Source organism: Erpetoichthys calabaricus, chromosome 7 (assembly GCF_900747795.2).
Source record: "Erpetoichthys calabaricus chromosome 7, fErpCal1.3, whole genome shotgun sequence".
NCBI classification, from domain to species: Eukaryota; Metazoa; Chordata; class Cladistia; order Polypteriformes; family Polypteridae; genus Erpetoichthys; species Erpetoichthys calabaricus.
This window is the reverse complement of record NC_041400.2, coordinates 50,126,215-50,144,527: the sequence shown is the minus strand read 5'-3', so window position 1 is coordinate 50,144,527 and position 18,313 is coordinate 50,126,215. Positions and strand designations below refer to the sequence as shown.

Here is an 18,313-nt window from a genome sequence, read left to right as displayed (position 1 = left end):
GATGTGTAATGGAATTGAAAGCAGTTAAATGTAGAAAATAAAAAAACATTATATAACACCCAAGAATTAATTGAAGCAACTGAAAAGGTTTAATCAGCATTGTATACTCTAGAAACGTGATGATTGCACTAAATATTATGTAATACATATGGGGCCATATGTTGGGAATTGTGGGTAGCTTTAGTATACTTCATGAAAAGGATAACGGGAAACTAAGACAAAACCAGGAGAAAGACTACCAGATGCACTCATGATGGAAGGATAAAGGTTATTAAATTAAGAGTGAGTATTGAAGTAAGTGTAAATAAACAAAGATCATTCAATTCCTTAAATTTACTGTTCATGTGCACTGGGACAATCATTATTCTTTTTCATCTACTTTGCTACCTATTGACCACTGAAGCAGATTTAGAAAAAAGTATTCCAACTTGTCTGCACATGTTTGTAATGTTTTACAACTAATTCTCTCAAGGCCATTGACTATAGCCTTTTACTGTACAGGCTTTAAATTTAAATAAATGCTTTTGCTAAAAGAACAGCTATGAAATGTATTAGTATACTACTGGATTGAGTGGTGTACTGAACTTCATTGTTTTACATCATTATCAACACATTTTCTGAAAAATTCCACAAATACAGGCAAAAACAGCTATTTTTAGAAAACTACACCCATTCCAATATTTGGAGGTAATGTATAAGACTTATTTAAAATTAGACTGTCACATATCAAAAATGTGTATCAACAGAAAACAAAGATATTTATAGTCAAGCCTTTAGTATATGCTGAAAAAACACCTACCTTTGCAATTCGTTTTGGTGTTTTGTTTTCCTTTATCAAAGAGAAAATTTGCTCTTCCTGCTGTACATTTTTCACACTGATCATCAATGGAGATCCTGATAAGTGGATAGTTTCCTCTTGCCTCAAAGCCTTTGTATAGACATCTTCCATGACCACTCTGAGACAGTGTACAATAGCAGGACACAAATCTTTGAATGTGCTTCTCCAATTAAATGTCAGTGCTAGAGACTTAAAAATAAGATGTTAAAACAGAAATGTTTATTACAGTACATTGAACCTCAACAGTTACAATGGCAAATACTTATTATTACTATATTATTTCCTGCTAAAATATTTTTTGTTAACAATCATAATATGCCTAGCTGAGCCATTAAGTATTAAAATAAAAATGATTACATTGTTTTAATCTTTCATCATAGTAGATACTATACAGTTCAGAAAAACTTTGTTTTGCACTTTCATGTTCATTTTTAAAATAGCAAACAAACTGGCACATATTAAAGATGAGGCCTCACTTTCTTGTTGGTTCCAAAATGTTTAAAACAATATTATATATTCATAGAGTCAAAATTGTCATATGTACTGAACACCATGAAATTCTTATTTGCACATCATAAACAACAAGCAATATGTCACCATAAAGTCTAATGTTTTGTTTTTGACTGCTCATTGTGTATTAAAATATTTTTCCTTTATAAGTGTAAAACTATGTGTTTATTTACATTAAATTTCATCTAACCAACCTAAGCCAACGTCGCATTACATAACTTCTAGTCATGGGTATTTTAGATTTGCCAACTGCAGTTGCTGAACTTGTTACCAGTTTGTGTCAATTTAAATGACTGAAAAATTGCTGGACTCATCACATTTAGTAATTGCATGCCAACCCTCCAGCACAGCTAAGTGCGGCCCTTTTTCTGACAGCCAATAGCATGCTGCCTGATGAAGCCGGTACTTTACGAAAGAATAAAAGCTATGACGAGTTCATATGCAGTCTCTGCTCTGTTGCAGCACATAAAACATCAGACATCCGACAGATGTGAGGTGCAAAGGCCCCATGTGCCATATTCCTCATTACTGTATAATTTGCATTGTACTTCCATATAAGCATTGATTGGTAGACAGCGCTCAATTACAAACGTTTACCCTTGTGATTACAGACAAAATCAAACCTATCTAATTTTATCTCAGAGCAAGTCACAGACTAGCTGGAGTGAGTCACTGGGCAGAATACAGTACATTAGACAACTTGCCTTCACAGAAGTGCACCCTCAACTGCCTCTGACTTGCTAAGATTATGCAAATGAAGAATGAAGCTGAAAAATCACTAAAAAAAAGTTGTGTAAGACATGGCCTTTAGTATTTTGTTTAGATTTGTCTAAAATGTTTCTGCTGACTTTAGAATTTCCATGATTTAACCTGGCTATGGGTCATCATCAAATTTAAGATGCCTGTTCATACTTTTTTTACCCTAACTACCACATTTAAATTTATCCGTTTCAGACTGTAGAAATGTTTTGTGGGTTTTAATTGGCAAACAATTGGGGTTTATATATCTAATCACTAGTTACTTTGAGTGTTCTTGGCACCCTGCCCGGGATTGGTTCCTGCCTTGTGCCCTGTGTTGGCTGGGATTGGCTCCAGCAGACCCCCGTGACCCTGTGTTCGGATTCAGCGGGTTGGAAAATGGATGGATGGATGAATGGATGGTTAAATGTTATCTAGTCCTACAACATAACTAATTCAAAGTTTTTTTTATCCTATTATTACATCACTTATCTGTAATTTCCATGTTGTTTATTGTTTTATTATAATTATTCCTTCCAATTTCTGCAATGTTTCACAATTGAAAACTAATGAAAAATAATAATCAAAGGCATTTTTTGTTACTTTACTATAGGTTTAATGCTCCCCTATTGTTCTGAATATACCTGACCTCTGCCCTGACTGTTCTTTTAATACAAGTATACTGAAAGAACCTCTTTTTGACTTTTGTATTTTAAGTCATAATCTTCTTTAAGTGCCTTTTGGCATTTCTTGTATCCTTTTTAACCTTTGCTCTCATGCATTTATAAGCCCTACAGCTGGTGTTGGAGATATTTGTATTGTGTGCATTATTCACCTGCTTTTCTTTTATAATTTATTTATTAACTCCTTTTTACTGAGGAGTTCTTTCAATGTACTCCACTATTGTTCAACCAACTCTACACCTAAAAGTTCATGAAGTCTTTTAAAACCGTAGTTAGCAAAATAAGGGAGTGGAATTAAAAAAAAAAGAAACATATAAAAAATCAGTGATGATAACTTAAGAATGATAATAAAAAAGGCTGAATTATGTTTTACTTGCATAATGATTTTTTTACAGAATCTTGACACAATAAGGCAATGATAAAGATTAGCCCCCATTTATATGACTTTTAATATACTCTCTTAATAACTAGGCCTTCGTAAACATATTATTTCAGAAATTCAAGTATGTTGATTTTTTTTTTAAAAGAGACAATAAAACATGGCGGTTGCTTAACACACTTTATGCACAAATGAATGAATGAATTAATTAATATAAAAATTAATTTTCAGCAGGTGTTTAGGTATAAAAAATGCTATATTGTAAGTCAAAGATACTAATTTATTAGGGAGTAGGCCAGTTCTCCAAACATTACTTATACGTTTTGCAATAGCAGCAAAAACGCTGTTTGTTATATTGATCAATCTGATGTGTTTGTTGTCTTTTCCTGCATGAGACAATTACAAGGTATTCTTCTAATTTCATTTTAAAAGAAACCTCAATAGTAAAAAAAAAAAATTAAAACTATGCACTGAGTGTCAAATACTGGAGCTGATAAAAGAGAATCAAACTGTACTCAATAAATGGAAATATTTACAGTAAATATTTCTGCGAAAATATAACTAATGAAGGCATTATTAAAAACAAAACCACACAAACATACCTCTTTCCTCTGTACTCTTTCACTGCAAAGCTTGCTATCTTCAGGTGGAGTGCCATCTGTGTTTTCAAATGTCTTTTTATGTATTCCTTTTCAGAAAAAGCACTGGTTACCATTATCATACTTTATATATCAAAAGACAAATTTTGGAACTACCCTCTAAACATTTATTATGAAAGAAAGAAAGAAAGAAAGAAAGAAAGAAAGAAAGAAAGAAAGAAAGAAAGAAAGAAAGAAAGAAAGAAAGAAAGAAAGAAATGTTCCTTTTCAAACCGGGGGAAAAGCAAGAGTGCTCTCCACATCACACAAGAACTTTATAGTTCCTGGAGTTCTAAATAGAAATGTATATTTATTTAATTAACAGAGAAGTTGCACGATTACAAGGCAAAGTAATTTGGACTTCCACTGAATTTTGGTTCAAACACTTATAGGATCGGTACAGGTCCAAATGTGAGTTACATATCATCTGTTCTCTTCTGCAAGTGTTAATGTTTTTTTTTTCTTTAAAACAGTTTAACCAATAAAACATCTAGTATATTTAATGCTTTGCTAGCTAGCACAACATATTTTTGTTTTCATAAATATTGCTGGTATGTCAAAAAATCTGTGCATAACAGTTCATGCTTCCTTCACAAACTGTTACAATATGAACAATTTACCACAAACAGAGTGTGAAGATCACATTCAGGTCAGAAAATAAATGTCTCAACATTAAAAATTATAAATTTAAATGTTTCTCTATAAACACTATACAATCTTCATTATTGTAAAATGATGAAAATGCTGTTCATTTCTATATTTCTAATCTAGTATATTGTGAAGCTAAGCACCTGTACTATCATTTAAATTTAATGATACTAAATTTATGTCAGAATGACAGTTTTTCACATCTGAGTCACATAAAACTAAATATAAACAATAGGCTTAGAAAAATGTAAAGTGTTCACCACAGAAAATATTTAAATAATAAATGATTGATGGCTCTGCAGGAACATCCTTCATCCAAAAAACTGAGTTAATATCCAAATATGAAAAAAACAAAACATAACATAATTCTACATATGACAATGATTTAAAAAAATCAAATTCACTACATCATAAAACCCCATGGGTATTGCCAACATGGGTTTTTCTTCCTTTTCCTTCTATAAATCCTAGCATGCTATGCTTCATACTACCGCAGTCTTGAGCTACAGGTCTATATAAGTAGTTAAATGATAACTTTGATGTTTTCATTTGAAAGTTATTTGTTCACAATGATTTTATACATATTTTTCCCCACATTAAATACAAAATGTGTTCTAAAGGGAAGCATTTTTCATACATTTGAAAAACATCATGCCTGTTCTTTCAGTTTAAAGTGTGTTTCAGGAATATGACAAACATGAAAACAAAATCCTTAAGATGTACCAAATATATCAATTTTTCAAGCCAAGAGTGTTACTGAATATTAATCTGCATTTTGAAATTACACACAAATTGCAATACAGTCATTTTATGAAGAAAAAAATGCAAACAATTTTTTTGGATTCAGACATTTAAAAAGAAGACCAACTGTGTGCTTCACCTTACTCCTCACCTACCTCGATAACAACCTTTTAGCCTCAGGAGAGTAGGTTCCGCTAGGATATATTTTTCATCTTGAAAAATCATCTTTGAATGCTGTTATTGACATTACTGAAAGCCGATACCCAGACATGAATTGCTGCTTTACTCCCAGAAAAAATACAAACTTATAACTCACTCTCTTTCAGTAGGTGTGATAAAAAACAACAGAGACCAATCTGAAAAGCTGCCAGCGCTCTGCAAGAGGGGGGTGATTATGGATACACAGAGAGAGTTGCAGGATTAGGTGTTAATATAGTTTGGTAACGGTTCAGTAATGCTATAATGATTATTAAAAATAATTCAAAGTTGATGTATAAATGCTACTTACAACTACCTTATGATATTATGTACATGAGTAAATATCTACTGAGAAGAAACAGTGAAAGTTACTTTTACTCACACCAAAACTTTGTTTTCAGTTGTTCTTTTATTGCCATATCATCAACAAAAGTGACTCGGCATGTGCTATGTAATTGAATAATTAGATTATTAATATTTATTTGAAACTTGGCTCCATTGCATAATCTGCCTTTTTCATAACCCCACTATAATTTTATCGTGCAAGCACATGACACACCACAGAAAGTGTGTAAGGTTGAGTACTGATTGTCATTAGTATCTACAGTACATCCAGGTGGCCTTGATTCTTCCAAAATCTAAGACAAAAATGTAGTTTAATCAGCTCAGTTCAGATTTACTGTCATGTGTATAAACATGTGCACATGCTTAACCAACACACACCATGCTGCCACTTGGAATGAATCTTGCTCCATAGGCTATATAAAATATAACAATGAAGAATGCAATAGGTAGAATTTAGCCTCTGACACAATCATCCCACTCTTTGAGTTCCACGGTTCATTATTTCAGTTAGGTAAAATGATTTATAAAATCACATTACGATGTTTTTCAAATAATTTGGAGTAATTACTACACAGTCTGCACAAGTTTACACGTGGAAAAAAGAAAAGATCGAAATAAGTAGACCGGGCAATTTGCGGGCGAAGAGCACAATGCTAGAATGCAGCACATTCACGGTAGACCTGACAATGTATGTACAATAAAAAGTCAGTTTTCTTTACACCATAACAATAACATCTGAGACTGCACCAAGGCTAGAAGGAAGGCAGATTCACCAAGGAAGAACCAATGTGAAACAGAACTGTACATGAGACAAAGTTTCGCAGAAATAATCACACAATTTGGTCTTGTATCTGCCATTAAAGCACTGTATTTCTATGTGTTTCACTGTGTGCACCAGAATTGCCTATAAAATATGATTTGAGTACACATGACATAAGAAAAAGTATGATTTCAATAAATATGTACAGCTGGCACTAGCACACATTTTGAATCACATTAAGTTACAATGATTTAACAACATATCCATATTCAAATCAGATTAAACTTAATAACATACTGACAGCTCCAATGGTAAATCAGACATTTAGCACACATTTGTGCAGAGAATCAAACAGAATTGGAGACATAAAGGGAGGATAATATGTAGCCTAAAGCCAATGTGAGACCATAGACAATTGGCAATTGAGGAAGGCCTGTGCAGAAAGTAAAACTCCACCCACAACAGCTTTGAGCAGACAAGTGAACAGAAAAGGTATCCTGACCTCAAGAAAGCAGTGCCAAGTATCTCTGATATAGTTAATTACTCCTAGTTTACTTTGTTGTAACAAGAATGCCTCAGAAATATGGAGCACACCTTTTAGTAAATAAAAACCTTTGCTGCTTCATATTCTGTAAGTTTTTAGGTTTTTGTTTGGAGTCATGACACCAGCAGGCTCACTATTTTTTAAAATTTACATTAAAAAAAACTTTTCAATTTAGAAAACAATTTCTCATGGCAAATTAATATAGACCATGTTTAGGAATAAATAACTGATTTGGAAAACACCAAAACTATCTTTTAACAGATCTAATCTCTAATTGAAGGCATCATTAAGCATCACCACTTTGGATATAGTCTTATATAAGCACATTTAAGTGTCAGATCACTAACCATAAGATTTATGCAGCTGTGCTTGGCATTTAGTTGCTACACATTGTAAGGTACCTAATAATATGTTATTTAATCTGATAATGTGCAGTTAAGTAAGCCTAAGAACCAAGTCCAAACAAGTGCTGGGGCACCAGCCAGGTCAGCACATTTAATTAAAGTGACATAAAAAAACAAAACAAGCACCCAATGGCGCTGAAAAAAAAAAAAATGGTGGATACAACCTTCCAGGCTCTATTTGAGTGATTTTGAATGGTATAGAGTTTTTGTTATTTAGCTATGCTAATGTTCAATGTCAAATGTTAAGTTTCAATGGATCGATGTGTGAAGAAAGAAATGGTTTATTTAGAAAACTATTACTGCCATTTAGTGAATATGCAGTGCTATTAATTTACTATCATTTAATCTGTTATGTATGATGATTTATTAAAATTCATTTTCTAACTTTCAGAAAATTTCATACGCTTTGTATAAGATATTTTTTAAAAATTTTTTAGATGACATGGATAAAATACTTTCTAGGCTGCTGTACACTAAAATACGACGATAGAGGTTAATTAATATAACATCCCCTGACTTATATTAAAGATGTTATGATATAACCTAACATTTTATTTGGCTTTTTAATTTCTTTTATGCAATACTTAGTCAATGAAAATGTTTTGTCAACAAATACCCACAAATTTCTTTCACAGGTTGCTTCCTGTATGACAGTTTGATATGTATAAAGGAGTCGAATGCTTTATGAAAATTGACAAAGGCTATAAAGAAACTCTGCAATATTTGCATTTGTGATCCATAAGAACCCTCAGTGCCGGGATGTGGTCAATGGTAGACCTCTTAGGTATAAAACCAGACTGTTCTGGTTGCTGGTAGGTGAGCAAGTGATCACGGATCTTATTGAGGATGACCCTGGCCAGGACCTTATCAGACACAGAGACTGTAGTTGCCGCAATCCAGGCAATCACCCTTCGCTTTCCAGATAGGGATGACAAATCCCATTTTCCAGTCAGTTGGGATGATGCCCATCTCCCAAATGGAAGCAAAGATTGATTTTAATACCAGCAAACCAGCCTTACCACCAGCCTAGAGTAATTTGCCTGGATACCACAGATCCCTGCAGCCTTCCCTATCCTCAGTTGGTTCACCACCTGTGTAATCTCAGTGAGCTTGGGTGGTTCACAGCTAATTGGAGGATCAGCCTCAGGAATCTTGGACCCAGAGACATCCAACGCCCTAGCCAGAAGATCAGCTTAAACAGCTGCTCAAAGTAGCCAGCCCAGCGGGTCACAATGTCATCTGTAAGGACAGTTCCATCACCCACCCTGACTATGGTTCTCTTTGGAACAGATTCAGATGTGAGTAATGCTTCAATTCCCCTGTAAGCAGGACTTGGTTCACTAGATCATACACGGTGTGTCACTTGTTCACAGATTCCTTAAACAAATACATCCTTATCTGCCCTCAGAGCCCTCGCAGCCGTCCTTCTTAGTTCCTGGTACAAACCAGAGTTTCCATGAAGCTGTGCGCTGCGACTCCTCTCAATTAAATTCAGTTGATTGAACTGTAATGTAGGACATCCTGAGACTTAGCGGGGTTCCCCCAGAGTTGCTATATATCATGACCAGCCTGCACACTGGTACTGTTGTAGCGGGGCCACATAGTGTTTAAATGTCAGTTCTGTGTGCATCTCGTTTCATTGTCCCGTTTACTGTTTGTGCATCAGTTTATGCCGTCCCCGAAAAAGGGGACGGATGATGGAAGGAGACCACAGCCGCAAACCTGGAAAAACACCTGTTTTCAATCAATCAATCCCAGCCGTCACAGGACTATATAAGCCATCAGGAGGAGAAGGAAAGGAAGGGAGGAGAGAAGGAGATTTTGTTTCAACATTACGACCACGAGCAACCTGTACCTGTTTTCCATATTGCGCTTATCCATCCAGTTTGTTTTCCATCTGCCGGATTTATTTCAAGGACCTCACCACGAGATACCCCGGGGTAGGACTTAATCATCCACCACATACACGAGGATTCACGGTGAGGCTGTTCCATTTTTTTTCCGGGGAGAATCAAACAACTCTATCACTAATTCAGTCATCTGCTTTCAGGACATTTTCTTTATTACCGGACTCACGTACTCATTCATTTTCAGTTTATCAGTCATTGTTGTTTTCGTGTTGTGTGTTTATTTGTTACAGGGACAAGGGAGGGTTTTTGTTGTATATATTTATATATGTTTGGTGGTGTTTTGTTATTGCTGGGGTGGAGGGATATTTGTAGTATTTATATGTTTCTATTTTTATATTTCATTTCATTTAATACATATAATCTGTTTAATTTTACATCCTGTTTGTGTGCTTATATTTTTCACCGTCGATTGTGGGGAAAAGTTCAAATGGTAAGAAGTTCGGCTTGATAGTTAGATTATTTCTCAGTTAATTATCCAGGCCACTGGTCTTGGAGGTGTAGCTGCCGGCTGGGTAAAAGGGGTCGGCCGTTACACTGTGAGTGTGCAGAGTGGAGGCAGAACCTCAGCATTTTTCGCAGTTGATTCTGGGGTTCATCAGGGGTGTGTTCTTGCTCCCAATCTGTTCAGTGCTTGCATGGACTTGGTGCTGGGCAAGGTCGTGGGGTCCAGTGGGTGTGGGGCATCTGTTTGTGAAGAAAGATTCACTGATCTTGATTTTGCTGATGATGCTGTGATCTTTGTGGAGTCAATGGAGGCTCTGATCTGTGCTTTTGAGAGATTGAGCAAGGATTGTCTGGGCTTGCGAGTGTCCTGGATAAAAAACAAGATCCAGGCCTTTAATGACCTCTTGGGCAGAGCCACCAGCAGTGTTTCTGTCCGTGGAAGTGTTGAACTCATCAAGGTGTTTACTTACAGAGTAAAGAAGGAATTCAAGTTTAAAGGTTTGGGTATAAACCAATAAAGGACAATCACAGAGTGTGCAGCATAGCATTTATACTCTTGACCAGATATATTATGCAGCAGACCCTGCTAAGCAAGGGCATAGCAACTGTTCACAATTATATCTCAAAATGAAGGCGGCCAAAAGAAAAACAAAAGGGCATCACTTAAGAATGCCAATTATTTTTAACAGTTGTGATCACAAAATTTATTATCTCTTAGACCCCAAAACATCTCTAAATTATTTTTAGATGTCAAAGAGAATTTATTAAAACAATCAGAAACAAGAACCTCATCATGATATTTGTCTAGGATACTATAAAGTACATTCAAATGAACAAAGTAATGCATAATAATTCCTAGACACCAATTTATTTAATTTTGTTTAATAGTTTTTAATTCATCAGATTAATTATTTTTCATAAATTGATGACAAGGTTTGAAATTTCTGACTGTTGTAATTTAATGTACGTTTATTTTATTCTCCTAAATTCTCCTAAAATAGCATGGCTTTTGTAACAGTTGTTCGAGTTTGTTCGGCTTCTTGATCAACGAAAATCAAATTTAGTCTGCAGTTTGAGGCATTATTGTAAAGCTCACAAATGGGCATTTGTCTGTATCGTATCAGTTTTTCAGATGGTGTCCCTCAAATTTAGTAGTTTTCTAATGTATTGCATCTCATCTGAGCAAAATCATATTATCTGGCCTTTCTCTTATGCTTTCAAAGATTCTCACATAGATACAAATTATATCTTCAGAGTGGAATTAGTTTCACTAAAGAAGGTCTATAAGCAAAGACAGGTAATTAGCAAAGTTACATTTTAAAGAAAAAGTGTATTAAAAGGCAAAGGGCCATGTTACCAATACTGATCTGTAACTGCTAATGCCATAATTTAAAGAACATAACCTGAAGGTTTATAATTCATGACTGCACAGAGGTGATTATAATATTGTCAATAAAGACATAATGAATTTGTGAATAACTGAGGTGCAATGAAGAGAAAAAACAGTACTGTCTTGAATGCCAATGGAAATCTTAAGGGTTTGTGAGTCTATACAGTAGTAAGTCTTGATTTACTGGAACAGACTTAGAAAGACAAGCATGTATTGAGGATAAATTAAACATAACTTGGATAAAAATGTAGTTACATTTATAGGCATCCATTACAAGTATATGATTTTGCATAAACATGTTGGAAACAGAGAAGAATTGTTAATATAATGCAAGCTGATTATATTCCAGGTTGGGAACATACACTGTATAAATGTCACAGTCAATTCTGTTCCATATCATCTTCAAATTAAAACTATATAACAGCCACCTAAAACCCAGGACAATTTGCCACAACATCTCTAAAATGTCCTTAGCGACTGCAAAATCAACTGAACGTTCAATGCAGAGTTGCTGGGCTATTGAGCTGGTGGTTGGAGACAAGGACACGGAATTTAGTGGATGTTTCGCTGAGTGGGCTTTCTTTATTGTAGTCGTACTGTCTCTATTAAATGTACAAACCCCCAGTTTCTGTCTCTCCATGTTCTTTCTCCACATCATAACCAATTGCCACATAATATATGTCTCTATGAAAGTCAAACTAGCTATAAGTTTATTAAGTAAATTTTAAGGAACAATCAACAATCCATTATACACATTTAATTACATTCCTACTTATCCATGAACAGGGCCAATGGGATGCTGTATATCATCCCAGCAAGCAACAAACATGTAAAAAAAGGCCTATGTAATAATTAGTCGAAGTTTCAACTTTAGTTATGAAATAGACTTGTTTCTTTCTTCACTGTGGTCCTAATATGCTTCCACATGAATATGAAAGGAGGTAAGAGGGGGGAATGACAAATGACATTGTAAGGTGAGGGAAATACAGCACTAGTTAGAAATGTTGAAATGAAATTAAATGATGGTGCACAAGAATGTGATGATTTTTGGACTGTTATGAAGAGTGAATAAGTAGGATTGGGGTATACAGGTTGTATACTAAAAGCAGTTTCAATGGTCATGGTCAATAGTTCATCGTATGCTTACTGTTCAGGCATACACTGAATCAAAATCTGTAGCAGAGGCGCAAGAAAGATTCTGCATCAAGTTTAACGTGCCTTGGTGAGGAAGAATACCATCTTGTTACACTATTCTAAAGTGCTTAGATAAATTTCAATTTGCTGATAGTGTGAAGGACATGATTTGAGCATTGAAAACAGTATGAATACCAGAAAATATCAAAGTCAAGTTGTAGACGTTCAGCACGATGTCCATCTGCAACATTAAACATTAATTAATTTTCTATTTATTTTATTAGGAGAAAATAATAAAGCATATAATCAAGTTGAACTTATACAACAGATGACTTCATAGTCAAACTAACAATAGAAAAAAATCAGAAAGTTAAAAAAGAAAGCAGGAAGAAAAAAATGACAAAACCTCACAAAACAGAATTCAACCCTCACCCAAGAGAAAAAGAAGAGAGCCAAGAACATGGGCAAAAATGGCTGTGAAAAAAAAATGGAAAAATGTCCTAATGTACCTTGATATGAACGCGTATTATAAAATTTTATTAATTAGTTCTTGTCATATTAAAAAAAAAAAAAAAAAAATTGAACAGATCCTCCAAATGGAAATTTGAATTTTCCAATTTGAAATAGTAAATAGAACAATAATCACCCATTGACTTATAAAAGGTGTGTTGGGATTCTTCCAGTTAAGCTAGATTAGTCTAAGTTCTAGTAGTGTGGTGTTGGCAATTACATTCAATTTGCCCTTCTCCCCTTTAAGCCCACCTGGGAATATACCAAGCAGAGCTGTGACACCAAGGCTGGCTGATAAGTATTCTAAGATTTTTGTCCAAAATAATGTTAACTTGGTGCACTCTCAAAACATGTGGTTGAGTGACACAGAAGCTACAGTAGATTGCAATACTTGCAGGCTGGATCTTGCCCAGGATACTTTATGGACAATTTTAAAGGAGACAGATGAAAGATTTTAAGTTGAATTATTGAATGCTTTGCACATATAGAGCTAGAGTGAATTCTACGCATGACTGCCTTCCACTCCTTTTCTGATATATTAATTTAAAGGTCCTTCTCACACCATACCCTAGGTATTTATGAAAGGAAGATTCTTTGAGATGTTTTTATATACTGTTGAGGTGCTCTCTGAGTCTTCAAAGCTGATCACTATTCCTTCTGGAATAGAAATGTGCAGGAGATAGGAAAATTTGGGTAGGTTTATTTTACGAAAAATTCTAATTTGAAAGTAGTGGAAAAATTATGTTGCTGGAAAGTTAAATTTGAAGAGTAATTGGTCATAAGTTACAAAAACCTTATCTATGTACAGTTCTCTAAGTGTTTTAATCCTGGATGTTTTCCAAAGATTAAAAATGTGTAGGTTTCAGAGGGTTCAAAAAGGCTATTATCATATAGAGGTGCAAGAGATAAAAGCTTCTTTACCTTAGGGATCTGCACTGGCAATCGGAAGGTTGCCGGTTCGAATCCTGTGAATGCCAATAGGATCTCTGCTCTATTGGGCCTTTGAGCAAGGCCCTTAACCTGCTATTGCTGAGTGTTTTGATTAGTGAGAAAAGCGCTATATAAATGCAAAGAATTATTATTATTATTAAGTGCATCACTCTGAGTGATTGATGGACAACTGGATTAATGGCATACTGATGATAATTTGTATTTACTGGGGCACAGAGCAGGGCATATAAAGAAGTACAGAAATATATTTCAATTGCAGACCAGGCTGGTGTATATTTACCAATTTGTGTCAGTTAGGCCTTTAATGACCTCTTGGGCACAGCCATCAGCAGTGTCGAAATTGTCAAGAGGTTTACTTACCTTGGCAGTGACACTCATGTCTCTGGTGACACTTCCTATGAAGTCAGTAGACAGATTGGGAGAGCACAGGGAGGTCATGAGGTCACTGGAAAGGGGTGTGTGGCACTCCCGATATCTATGCAAAAGGATGAAGATCCAAGTCTTTAGAGTCCTGGTGCTTCCTGTCTTGCTATATGGCTGCAAGACATGGATGGTATCCAGTGACCTAAGACAAAGACTGGACTCCTTTGGTACTATGTCTCTCCGGAAAATCCTTGAGTACCATTGGTTTGACTTTGTGTCGAATTAGCGGTTGCTCATGGAATCCTGAATGAGGCACATTACCTGCATTGTGAGGAAGAGTCAGTTACGGCACTACGGCCATGTGGCGCGTTTCCCCGAGGGTGATCCGGCTCGTAATATCCTCATTGTTGGGAACCCGAGTGGCTGGTCCAGGCCAAGGGGTTGCCCACGTAACACCTGGCTGCGGCACATAGATGGTCATTTCCGTAGCGTGGGACTGAACTGCATGTCTGCCTGGGGGGGTTGCAAACCGCGATCCAGAGTTGTTTCGTCGTGTACTGGGTGCAGCAACACACTGTACCAGTGCATGCTTCCCAACTTGACTTGTCTGTTAGCCTGTGCATTTGCTGAGCAGCCACGGGGACATGCACAAACCAGTGTGTTTTTTTGTGCCGGTCCCAAGCCCAGATAAACCGGGAGGATTATATCATGAAAGGCATCCAGTGTAAAATTTTGCCAGATCATTATGCGGAAAACAATGAAGACTTACATACCGGATCAGTCAAGGCTCGGGTTAACAACGGTCACTTCCAGTACTGTCGGCCAAGAGGGTGCTGAGGGAAATTTGGCTACAGTTGGCCGATGGAGAAGAGGAGGAAGGTGTGTCCAGAGGCAAGAGAACAGGAGGAAGGGTAGGAACTTTGAATGTTGCCAGTATGACTGGTAAAGGGAGAAAGTTAGCCAATAATGATGAAGAAAAAGAAGGTTGATATATTGTGCATGCAAGAGACCAGATTGAAGTGGAGTAAGGCCAGGCGTATTGGTGGTTTTTATCTTCGTGTGGATGGAAGAAGAAATGGGGTTGGACTTATCCTGAAGGCATAGTATGTCAAGAGTATTTTTGAGGTGAAAAGAGTCTTGAACAGAGTGATGATTATGAAGTTGGAAACTGAAAATGTGATCATGAATTTTATTAGTGCATATGCCTCGCAAGTTGCGTATGCGATGGATGAGAAAGAAGATTTCTGGAGTGAGCTGGATGAAGTGGTGGAGAATGTATGCAAGTGAGAGAGAGAGTTGTGATTGGAGCGGATTTCAATGGACATGTTGGTGAAGGGAACATAGGGGTTGAGGAGGTGATGGGTAGGCATGGCGTCAAGGAGAGAAATGCAGAAGGTCAGATGATAGTGGATTTTGAGAAATGGATGGAGATGGCAGTGGTAAATACATATTTTAAGAAAAGGGAAGAAAACAGGATAATGTACAGGAGTAGAGGAAGACGCACATAGGTGAATTATACTATAGACTGCAAAGTGGTGACAGGGGAAAAGTGTAGTTAGGCAGCATAGGATGGTGGTCTGTATGACGACATTAGAGATTAAGAAGAGGAGGAGAATGAGGGTAGAGCCAAGGATCAAATGGTGGAAGTTGAAAAAGGGAGACTGTAAGATGGAGTTCAGGGAGTAGATAAGACAGGCACTAAGTGGCAGTGAAGAGTTACCAGATATCTGGACAACTACAGCAGACATGGTAAGGGACACAGCTAGAGGGGTGCTTGGTATGACATCTGGACAGAGGAAGGGGGACAAGGAAACCTGGTGGTGGAATGGGGAAATAGCCATGGAAGCATGGAGGTGTTTAGGAGAGATGACAGTGGGGTTTTTAACTAGATTGTTTAATGCAATCTTGGAAAGTGAGAGAGATGCTTGAGGAGTAGAGAAGAAGTGTATTGGTACCATTTTTTAAGAATAAGGGTGATGTGCAGAGCAGTAGTAACTGCAGAAGTATAAAATTGATCAGCCACAGTATGAAGTTATAGGAAAGGGCAGCAGTATGGTTTCATGCCAGGAAAGAGCACTACAGATGTGATGTTTGCTCAGAGTGTGTTGATGAAGAATAATAGACAAGGCCAGAAGGAGTTGCATTGTGTTTTTGGGTACTTGGATAAAGCATATGATAGGGTGTCTAGAGAGGAGTTGCGGTATTGTGTGAGGAAGTCAGGAGTGGAAGAGAAGTATGTAAGAGTGGTACAGGATATGTACGAGGGAAGTGTGACAGTGGTGAGGTGTGCGGTAGGAGTGATGAATGCATTCAAAGTGAAGGTGGGATTACTTCAGGGATCAGCTCTGAGTCCTTTCTTGTTTGCAATGGTGATGGACAGGTTGACAGACAAGATTAGATAGGAGTACCCATGGACTATGACATTGTGATGTGTAACAAGAACAGGGAGCATGTTGAGGAGACCCTGGATAGGTGGAGATATGACCTAGAGAAGAAAGGCAGGTGTGAATGAGAGGGAGGTCAGACGAATTGTGAAGATGCAGGGAGTAGAGTTGGTGAAGGTGGATGAGTTCATATAGACAAAGCCAAAGAGGAAAGGGCAAAGGTGAGATGCTGGGTATACTGGAAGAAGGATGATAAGGATACAGCTGCAAGGTAAGAGGAAATGAGGAAGGCCTAAGGGATGTTCATGGATGTGGTGAAAGAGGACATGTAGGCGGTTGGTGTGACACAGCAAGATGCAGAGGACAGGAAAATATGGAAACAGATGATCTGCTGTGACAACTCCTAACGGGAGCAGCCGAAAGAAGAAGTAATAAAATTAAAAGTTAGGTAGTGATATGCTACCTTCTGCTTTAGGTCTTTCTGGAGTTGCCTTTTGAATGCGTGGACACATTTAGCTACTTTTTTTACTCTGTTTATTTAATTGTTAAAAGAATTATTAATCAATTAATTATTATTATTATTATTATTATTATTATTATTATTATTATTATTATATGACTGTCTATTGCTCTCTCTGTCATTAAGGTAAAAATTCTCTTCTTGGATCCCAGTGTGGTACTGATTTTTTTTATTTGGATCCTCATATTAAAATTTTCAGAACTCCTGCATTAAACTGTTTGACCAATTCTCTCTATCGAAAAAGAAAACAGTCAAAAAATAAACAAAAAAGTTTCATCAAGGAATTTGCCAAAAGGAAATCTAGAAAGAAAAAAACTAATGTGATTGCATAATTAGTTTCCTATATGATTAGCATTTATCACAATTTTTTAATTTTAATTGTGATATTCAAGTTATCAGTTATAAACATTAACATGATATGATTAATAAGGTTTTTCTACTTTATTTGTATGATATTACAGTAACAGTTTTTATAAAATTGTAAATCATACCATGTGAAACATTTAAAATAATAAAATGATCTGATATTATATAATTCAAAGTGTTTTCCGTCAGTAGTTATTATACACATTAATGAAAATTGCTTATAAGACAATAAAGTGTCCACTGCTCCTGACATGCCCAATCAATAAAAATTCTGTACTGCAGAAGTTTTAAATTACTTTGCACTAAATGTACATTCAATTAAATAAATACATAACCTACATATTTTTTACTCAGTATTTTCATTTTAAGTGGCCTATTTATGTTTCTGAAATTACGTATTTAAAGTGTCATCCTCTTGCACAAAATTTACAATAGACTACAAAAACTTATTTCCAAGAAATGCAATTAAAATTTATTAAAGTTTTTTTTTTCTTCAAGAAAAGGTAAACTTGCAGCAACTTTTCTACAGATTTTTATTGACAGTCACAGTTTCTGATGCAATAAAAATGGCCATTGTTATATTTTTGTTAATTGAATCTCTGTTAGCATCACTTCAATTTGATGTTAACCAAAATATATCTCTTCATTATTTTTAATCTGTCTGATAAGTATGGTTAGGTACATAAATAAAGTATGGTAGTGTATTTTTGTATTGTTGTACTACTGTATATTAGCAAATCTGTGTTAGTATTATGAGTCTAGTAGTCAGTGATAAGCAATATATAAGAATATATTGAATTCATAAAACTCCTACTTACGTAAAGGCTCCTAATATCTTTCTAGATTCAGGTTATTATATTAAATGCACACGTTTTTGTTACACATTGATAGATACAGTATGTCTATGAACGGGGA

General features: G+C 35.8%; 1 protein-coding gene across 2 annotated transcripts in view; it reads right to left on the bottom strand.

Annotated features, from left to right (window-relative positions):
* kiaa0825 (KIAA0825 ortholog) overlaps positions 1 to 18,313 on the bottom strand; it is a 537,179-nt gene that overhangs the window by 457,249 nt on the left and 61,617 nt on the right. For both annotated transcript variants that reach the window (XM_051930183.1, XM_051930184.1), the window contains exons 5-6: positions 3,751 to 3,836; positions 800 to 1,027 (exon numbers count right to left, since the gene is read on the bottom strand). In XM_051930183.1, the coding sequence (XP_051786143.1) occupies positions 800 to 1,027; positions 3,751 to 3,836 (314 nt within the window). The remainder of the gene's footprint in view (positions 1 to 799; positions 1,028 to 3,750; positions 3,837 to 18,313) is intronic.